The sequence below is a fragment of the Mytilus trossulus genome, chromosome 4 (genome assembly GCF_036588685.1).
Source record: "Mytilus trossulus isolate FHL-02 chromosome 4, PNRI_Mtr1.1.1.hap1, whole genome shotgun sequence".
Classification (NCBI taxonomy): Eukaryota; Metazoa; Mollusca; class Bivalvia; order Mytilida; family Mytilidae; genus Mytilus; species Mytilus trossulus.
Window position 1 is genome coordinate 43,576,002 of NC_086376.1, and position 9,845 is coordinate 43,585,846.

Below are 9,845 nucleotides of genomic sequence, written 5' to 3' on the forward strand. Positions count from 1 at the left end.
GACAACTTAGTACGTGAACTACAGAAAGGTAGCTAAGGTAGCTACAGATGGTGTTTGAAAACTGCGGATAATGAAAAAATATCGGTCAAAAACAACAATCCTAATAGATTTCATGAAGTTTAAAAAATAACAGTTCCAAGAATCTTCTTATAACATTGAATTGAATTTATAATTAACGATCAATGTTTGGTTAATATGTGCTTATAATTTTTTAACATGCAATCTGATAATTACATATACCAAATATAAAGGAACGCATGTGCTGTACTTGGAAAAGACACCATGCAGTTCTTACATCTATTTGGTTTGTTTGGAATTGTTGGCAGACTGGTAGTAGCTGAGCAAAACCATATCACCATGACACTGAATGGAGCAAAGGATGTTCCTGTCAGAGGATTTCTCTTATCTGAAAACAAATCTGATGTTGCACCAATGACTGACGCAAAAATAATTACCAAATTAGACAGTATTGAGAAAAAAATCAATCTACTTGATGCTGTAATGACGAAAGTGGATCGCCTTAAAGAAATCACGAACACGAGTACTCAACGGTTAACTGCAATAGAAATGGGCTTGAAGGACATGAAGAAGGACGTAAAAGACATTCCTTTTTCGAATGTTCATCGTGAAACGACAGGTAAAATATAAAATTATGTTTTGCTTATATTTACCTGACAATTTAAAATACTACATGTATCGATTTAACACTTTTGAAAATTCAGAGTAAGAAAAATCGATATGATGTAGGCATAATTGAGATTTTATTTTTTTTTACATTTCTTGGAAAAGGTTCACTGTCGTATTTCAAATGACAGAATTATTTTATTGAGATTTCATTTTCGGTAAATTATTGTTGCCTTAATATAAAACTTTATAATTTGTCCAACTTATCCTGGTTAGTTTTTGGCAATTATAAAAAGTTAGATAAAACCCCGGAGTAGGATTACAAAATGATTGTTTTAAACTGGAATAGTTCAATAAGGTACGAAATAAGATTACATGTGTAGGTATCTAATTTCTTTCACCGATATATATTGTAGGATATATTGGATGCTATAAAGATTGTGGAGGTCGAATGCTGAACGCAAAGTCAAACATGCATGTAAACGATCTTTCGTTAGCAAAATGCAAAAGTATCTGCAAAGGATATAAATACCTTGGTTTACAGGTACTTAGTGATTGCAAACTTGATACCAAGTTTTTGAGGCAAAGACAGTTCTATTTCCATTCCTTAAATTAATTTATTCTAGCTACATCATTAATATACTTTTTTTTAAATTATCAATTTACTTCTATTCAGTTTGAAATTATAGACACGAAAAGAAATGTTTCACTTATCATTTCTTGACTATTAATCAACATTTACATTTAAAGTAATACCTGTGTAGTATTTAACTACACAAATAAAAAAAAACACAAATGTATATGATAGAATACAAAAGAAATTGGTTTCAATCGCCTCAAAATGATGTATTTCTATAAGCTAAAAAGCAGAGGCAAAATATACCAGGGGATATTCAACCTCAACCTTTGTTAAAATCAAACTGACAATACCATGTCAAAAAGCGAAAACCAACAAAAGACTAACAACAGTGCGCCAAAAAACAGAATACAAAACTAAAGAGTGAGCGACATGAACCCAATCAAAAACACGGATGATATCAGATGAAATGGAAGGGTGAGAATATCCTACTAATATGTCGGAAAGCCTTTTTTCTCTGCGTGTTCTATTGAAATAATAAAATCGCGATTTGTAGGGTACACTTTCGTGAGTGATATGGTTGTACTCAACGAAAAGGCATTCAAACAATTCAATAATCAAGAAAACATATTTTGTACATGCTTTAAATCTAGTAATGTGAAATAAACTACAGCTTGCATTAAGGGCATACGATACAGTTACAGGGAAGGTAATGACGTTGCTAACGTAATTTGTTATTTTCGCGACGTCAATCTGTGACATATCGGGAAAAGATGCATTTTTCGACTGATTTTTACCATTCAAACTGATTTAATTTGAAAACGAGTTCATGGACCTATATTTTTCGAAACGGCATTTGGTTTCATTTTGCAGGGAGATTATTTGACCCAAATTTTATAAAACTGTATATAGAGGATTTGTTTTAATTGTGATAAACATGCAGTAAAAAATTACGTTTTTTCCTCAATTCATGAACATTTGATAAATATGAGTCATTTCTGAATAAAAAATGTATATTTTTTTAAAGATATTTATGAAATACAGAAATTACCGATTATTTAACAAAAAACAATTTGTTTTTATATTTTATAACAAAAAAATTATGCCTTTCTTTCGAAAAAGAAATTACGGCCACACATCTGAATTTCGAGCAAACATACAAAATTTCGACCTCATTTTACGCAAAAAGTAGCACATGAAGGTATATTTTTTATTACATATTTGATTTAATCAGGTAAAAAATAGCCTATATGCAAATTTTCATGAACTTGTAAATACAGGATCAAAACTGTATCGTATGCCCTTAAAAGCTAATAATAAAATTTTATTGTAATTGGACCAAATTCCCAAAGATATTTGCTTTTAAACGAAATCAATCTCCATTGGTACAGTATACTAGACAGTGTTTTTGCGGGAACAAAATGGACACCGTTAAATTTCCACGAGTACCTGACAGTGAATGTAAAATGCCATGTAGTAAAGAAAAGAGCAGGATGTGTGGCGGCGGATGTAGAAATTCCATATACTACGTATGAGGTAATATTTACTACATATGTGATAAATCCGATGAATTCAGTTGACTACGTATGAGGTTATATCTGATCAAGTTAAAATGAATCTTTATGTTTTTCATTTAGTGCATATATTTAATCATCAAATTTGAAAATAATTTTGATAATCAATTGAAAACCCTTGTCCTATAAATCAGATTTATGTAAAAAAAAACAGGAATATAATAATTAGGTGTTTTGCGAAACAACACTAGTACAAGACCTTCTTATTGAATTTATTGCTAAATCCGTGTATGAAATATTTGCCACTTGGTGTTAAGCAAACTACAATTAATCTCAAGGTATTAATATATTTGACAATAATTTTAAAACAAGACTTTGACGTATTTCATGAAACCAATGAAAAGATACGTTTTATAATTGACCTGATTGAAAAGCAATAACACAACAAAATCTACAAAAGTAAATATAAGCTTACACTTCTTATTTAGGCTAATAGCAGAATAATTTACATATAATGACTGAACGATGTGAAATGCATTTTACATTATAGCATGAATTGCCACACTTACGTAACATTAAATTTTTATATTTATAGAGGATGCAAAAATCAGGCAACGAAATACTCCAAAACTGAATGCAATTAAACTTATTTTAACATCTATTAATTGTTGAGTTATTAGAAGGAAAGACTTGTTGAGTTTTGCAGTTGGTTGTGCTTCTTTACGCTTCCTTTATGTATAGCGAATATATGGATATAGAACGTTAATTCGCACTATGGAACAATACCTTAATTCCCGTTTTTATGATAGAATAGTGACAGTCACTAAATTATTTACATCAATGTTCAATTGTCCATAGTCCTAAGGTTCATTTTATAATACCGTCACGCCAAAAAGTTATGATTTCTCTCATTTGCCTCTTGGACAAATGTTGATATTGTTCTTATCCAAGGCAAAGACTACCTTAACCGTGTTGGTACAACTTTTTGGAATTTTGGATCATTAATGCTCTTCAACTTTGTCCTTGTTTGGCTTGATAAATGTTTTGATATGAGTGTCACTGGTGAGTCTTGTGTAGACGAAACGCGCGTCTGGCGTACTAGATTATAATCCTGGTACCTTTGATAACTATTTACACCACTTGGTTGATGCCCCTGTAGGTGGATGTTTCGTTCCCGGGGGTATCACCAGCCCAGTAGTCAACATTTTGGTGTTGACATGAATATCAATAATGTGGTCATTTTTATAAATGTCCTGTTTACAAAACTTTGAAATTTTCGAAAAACCTAGGGGTTTTCTTATCCCAGGCATAGACTACCTTAACCGTATTTGGCACAACGTTTTGGAATTTTGGATCCTCAATGCTCTTCAAGTTTGTCCTTGTTTGGCTTTATAAATGATTTGATATGAGCGTCACTGATGAGTCTTGTGTAGACGAAACTCGCGTCTGGTGTACTAAATTATAATCCTGGTACCTTTGACAACTATTTACACCACTGGGTCGATCCCACTGCTGGTGGACGTTTTGTCCCCGAGGGTATCGCCAGCCCAGTAGTCAACAGTTCGGTGTTGACATGAATATCAATAATGTGGCCATTTTTTATAAATTTCCTGTTTACAAAACATTGAATTTTTCGAAAAACTAAGGATTTTCTTATCCCAGTCATAGACTACCTTAACCGTATTTGGCAGGTTTTGGAATTTCGGACCCCAATGCTCTTCAACTTTGTAGCTGTTTGGCTTTATAAATGTTTTGATATGAGCGTCACCAATGAGTCTTGTGTAAAAAAAAAACGCACGTCTGGCGTACTAAATTATAATCCTGGTACCTTTGATAACAATTTGACATGAGCAAACTCAGTTGCGATAGTGTGCACCCTGTTAAATCGAGAAAACATAATTTTACCCCACTTGTTAAGATCATTATGATTGCGACCCTTTTAAACTAAATACTAGATCAGTCCCTGTTGTGTTGAATGGAAGGAAAGGGTTAACAATCAGTCTTTTTTCATATTGAAATAGTATACATCATAAAGGTAATACACACCAGCAATGATAGATAATCAAACAACTGCCATAAATGGTTGGATTTGACATTTGGTTGTGGAGTACACTATAATTGATAGAATCTCTAGGCAAAATTGCAATTTTTAATGTACGTGAGGTAAATTAAAGTTAGTCAAATCTTTTAAGATATTCAGCACTAAACATGCTTAGCCCGAGGAAAGCAATTGTTGAAGGCTGTTTATACGCCCGTCTTTTGAATGTTTCTTTTAATCATTAAACCCTTCTGTCTTTGTCAAACTTGCACATATGGGTTCTTCATTGTGTGTCGTTTAATTAGTTTAATCGGCTTCATATCTTGACTTACATCTAGAAATTGACAATGAGGGTCAGTTGAAGACAAAAGAGATGATTTCAGCTTTCCAATTGTGAACTTTTCATTTTTAAGTAGCAACATTCCAGCAGCACCTGCATACGGGGTATATATCTCCCAATTGATACGATATTCCCGTGCTTGCATTTCCTATCATGATTTTCTTGATAGAGGGTTACTGCTCACAAGGAAGCTATTAAACCAAGAGTTCCAAATGGTAAAGTTGAAATCATCCCTTCGTAAATTTTACGGACGTCATCACGAGTTGGTTGACCGTTATGGAATAACCGTTTCACAAATGATATCGGATATGTTCCTTACGTCGTAACTACAATCCCCTTCCCTTTCATGAATTTGACCTACCGAATTAGACTTTTTACCGACCGGATTTGTATTCACATAAGCAACACGACGGGTGCCGCATGTGGAGCAGGATCTGCTTACCCTTCCGGAGCACCTGAGATCACCACTAGTTTTTGGTGGGGTTCGTGTTGTTTATTCTTTAGTTTTCTATGTTGTGTCATGTGTACTATTGTTTTTCTGTTTGTCTTTTTCATTTTTAGCCATGGCGTTGTCAGTTTGTTTTAGATTTACGAGTTTGACTGTCCCTTTGGTATCTTTGGTCCCTCTTTTAATTAGACTATTGTCACTCAGGGAAAAAAATATTGCAATAAATGTTAGAATACATGGTGGGTTAAAAAGACAATTTGAAAATGATATGATAAAGATCTATGACATCGTTCAATACTTTAAATTCTGATAGGATGATGCTAACCATAGTTTTAGAAGATTACAAATTATGTCTGGAATTCATTTTGAAAAATTATGAAAAAAAATAATGCTTGATGAAATTTTGTTCTGCCTACTAATTTATGGACGAGTACTGTGCTATTTTTTTTAGTATACTGTCATCACAAGAAACATAACAGCAACTAAAAAGACTATATTAAGATATTTGAATGAAGGAATGAATTCTTTATTTGCAAAGCGATAGTTACATGCTATAGCAACACAAACATATTTACATTGTGACAAACAATAAACGACAGAGATTAATTTAATAAGAAAGTACAATAGAAAAATGATAAACTTATTAAATGTGATCTAATCTGCCAGGCAGATTTCAAATAATTACATAATTTTCCAACTAAAGATCTAGATTTTGTTTGATACAAAAACATAAGTTTTGTCACATTTGGTCATAAACAGTAATATTTTGGTAAAAACTGCAGTCGTACATGTCTATACACAGGACACACTAAAGTAAAATGGTACTCATCTTCAACACTTTTCATATTACAACAAGTACATAATCTGTTTTCTCTTAGTATATTTGTATAACGCCCTATCTCAACATTTAACTTCATAGTACCACTATTAGATATTCAACCTCATCGTTTTGAATTTCCATCGGAGTTCAATTTTTTTTTTTTTACATTTTAGAAGCACAAAGCTTACAAAGTATGATTTTTAAGTTTCAAGTGACAATTATCTTTTAAATGTACTTCTGGTTCTGGTAATCCACTTTTCTAGATTTATTTTCATTAGAAAACCTTAAAATCCAGGCAAAGTGTTATTAGCTTCATATAGAACTTTTGCATTGTCATGATTGTGAGTAATAGTTATACCAAGAAAAATACATTATAAAATACTGTGTACATGAAAAGAAAACGTAATAAGGCACTGCAAAAATAGCTCTTGTTAGTTTAGTGAAATATATAAAGTCTGTTGTAGAGAATTGATAAAAAGTAGTTGATTCGTACACGATAATGAACGAGCGACTTTAATCTAAGAGGTTATTTTTTATATAAAGTTGATGATTTTGTTTCTGGTTTAACATTCAAAGAAGTAGTTTTACAGTCGTAGCTTATCACACATTATTCAAATTTAAGTCAGTTCAATGTTGATGAACTTTTTACCATTTATAATCAAACAAAGAAATCTTAGTGATAATATGATTTTATTATAATACTTAAACCAAAAGTAAGCATTTGCTATGATGGAAAGAGAAAGGCCTTGTATGTTACAAGTTATAAGTGTTATATGTACATGGATGTTTATTTTATCAAGGAATTGTACTAATAAGTAGTATCTACAATTCCTTTATTCTATAGTGTTTATATGTTTTATACGTTAATCCTCTTTGAATAAAGAATTATTATTATATTATTATTATTATTATTAAACAGACAGAAATACAGTTTATCGACATGTATTGACAGTTATACGATATAAGAGTGTCATTTAAATATAGTTCATTTCAGCACAAGTGGTCTAGTGGTAGCATGCATAGGCTACAGACTAAACTGACGAAAATACGCACGAGTTCGAATCTTTCGTTTGTCTGTCGTTTTTGAAAGGATAAAATATCGTACGTTAAAAGCTTAAAAGTTATAATATAAGTTTTCTTAAGTTAACTTAGAGGTCAGTGGATTCTTTAGAAAAATTGGTTAAGAATAAATAATATGTGGTAAGGCAAACAGTACACATTCCCTTTTAATCAGGCAAACTAACTAACTGTTCTTGTTTGAACACGGATACATAGATTCAACACTGTAAACAAAATTATATTTATGAATACATTATTTAGCGAACAGTCATTTTGTCTTATTTTCACGATGTACATACACAATAGTCCAGTCAAACTAAGATTTAACCTCAAACTTATTGCAACAGAAAATGTTTTAGTTCTAATCTATAGCTATATGCCCTTTGAATACACATAAAAAAATCCCATAAAATCTAACTTGAGGAAAACTCAAAATCAGCATTTTTTTGGAAGGGGAGATAAGACTTTTTTGGTCAGTTTCTTTTTTTTTTTTTTCTTGAAATTTATGTAAAGTATGACACTTTGATGGGGTCATAAGTTTGTATTTCACTAAATTATATAATCTTCTGCTCATGAAATGTACAAAACCGATGGGTAGTTTTTTTCATGCATTTTTCATTTAAGAAATTGCAAATCTGAAGCTTTGTGACCATTTTGAAAAAATAATGTGAAAATTTGGTATTGTTTATATCTGCATATTATATTTTTTCAGCAACTTACTTATCTAAAGAAACTTTAAACCGTAAAAAGAAGAAAGCATGCTTAATTATTTTGATTAAATTTGAGATTCTTTACCTTGACATGTTAAAAAATTCAATAAATGGTCAACTAATGAATTACGAAATCTAGATTATAGCTTGATAAAAGATATGAAAACACCTTTAGAGTTTTTTGTTATAGTATAAAGACCGCTAAAATATCAAAAATCAATACATTCTGATGAATAGAAGCGGTAAAGTAATAATTTTGTATCAATTCTTTTTGATATTTCTGCCTTTTTTGCAAGAGTAATCTCCCTTTTCAATTTTTTAGTCTTCCTCAAGTTAGATTTTATCGGACTTTTTCTGTGTATATTTGGGGTATAATGCTAAAGATTAAAACTTAAAAATCTTCTGTTGCAATTCCTTTCGGGTTAGGGTCAAATTAATGCTAGATTGACTGGACTACGAGGGCATAACATATCTAAGATTTACAAATTAGCGACGATGTATACTTGCTTTATTTTGTTACTCCCGAAAGTCGCAAAAAGAATTTTCTTGCGAAACTTATATGTTTTGCAGCATACATATGCAATACGTCTAATGATAAAGATTAATTACATATTAGATGAAGCTGTACCAGACGACAAGGAGGAAACGTTTTGTATAGGAGCACGGTTTTTAGAACGACGAAACAGTCCTTTCAATCCCTTTCTGAATTCTCCACTCAAACAACATGTGATCAAAAAGTTTGATGGCGTGCACATCCAATAAAATATATTCAATACAACATTTGTAGTCCATAAATCATAGTAGTTTGTTATTAGTTGGATCCCAAACATAGATCTAAGAATATCTATGATCTGAATACAGATAGTTGGGATTTTATGCAATAGAAGTACTCCTGTTATTGCTATTGTAGTGTACGTTAGTCTTTTCTCATTTTCCTGTAGTTTTGATAATCCAGTGGAACTTCTTACCATTCTTTTTCTTGAAATAGAATTCTTGTGCACTGCTTTTAGCATTAAACATTCTATTATAACCAATATAGTACATGGAATGACATTAACGATGATAGTATGGGTAGTTTGAAGGATGGCTGCATATTTGGAAAACTTTATATCAAGCCATTCCGGGTCTCCAAAAGCACAAATTTTATCCGAAGTGTTTTTATTTTCAATGCGTTGAATTGTATGTTTAACATAGCTGTAGTGGAAAAAGTGAATCGCTCTAATAGAAATCGAAACAACAAAGCATAGAATTATACTAATATTCGTTATTTTACGAGAGCACAATTTATCAACCTTAAAAGGGAATGCAATGACAGTATACCTCTGAATTGCCAAAACTAACGTTAGAAAGAAAGACGTGTACGTGAATAAACTTGGTATAATTTCCGTCAGACAGTGGAACGCCCGGCACCATTCAAACGGCACATAACGGAATTCTTCTTTCACGGTGAAGAAATAAAACCAAAAGAAACTAAGTCATATTGGTGCGATGCTGTCACTTATAGCTAACGCTATTAAGCACAAATGAGTTTTTGAAGTAAGATTGCACTTCACAAAAACAAATATCATTGTGGTATATAAGGCTATGTTCAATAATGTCCAAACTGGCATAAAATATCCATACAAAGAAAATTCAAATCCATATCTGTAATAAACTCGAAAATCTACGATGAATATTCCATTGGTTTTGTTATATAGAAAGTTGTTTTCTGAAAT

The 9,845-nt window shown here is 31.6% G+C and overlaps 1 protein-coding gene across 1 annotated transcript; it reads left to right on the top strand.

Moving 5' to 3' along the window:
- The first annotated feature begins 284 nt into the window (after positions 1–284).
- LOC134713954 (uncharacterized) lies at positions 285–3,376 on the top strand. The gene is made up of 4 exons (XM_063575221.1): positions 285–637; positions 1,041–1,168; positions 2,593–2,737; positions 3,311–3,376. Exons 1-3 carry the CDS (start codon positions 358–360, stop codon positions 2,734–2,736), a joined length of 552 nt encoding a protein of 183 aa, XP_063431291.1. The 5' UTR covers positions 285–357; the 3' UTR covers position 2,737; positions 3,311–3,376.
- Positions 3,377–9,845: the final 6,469 nt, after the last annotated feature.

Coding starts and splice junctions, on each gene's coding strand:
- LOC134713954 (XM_063575221.1), top strand. CDS start 358: ATGACACTGAATGGAGCAAAGGATGTTCCTGTCAGAGGATTTCTCTTA. Junction 638..1,040: donor TGTTCATCGTGAAACGACAG/GTAAAATATAAA, acceptor TATATATTGTAG/GATATATTGGATGCTATAAA. Junction 1,169..2,592: donor ATAAATACCTTGGTTTACAG/GTACTTAGTGAT, acceptor CCATTGGTACAG/TATACTAGACAGTGTTTTTG.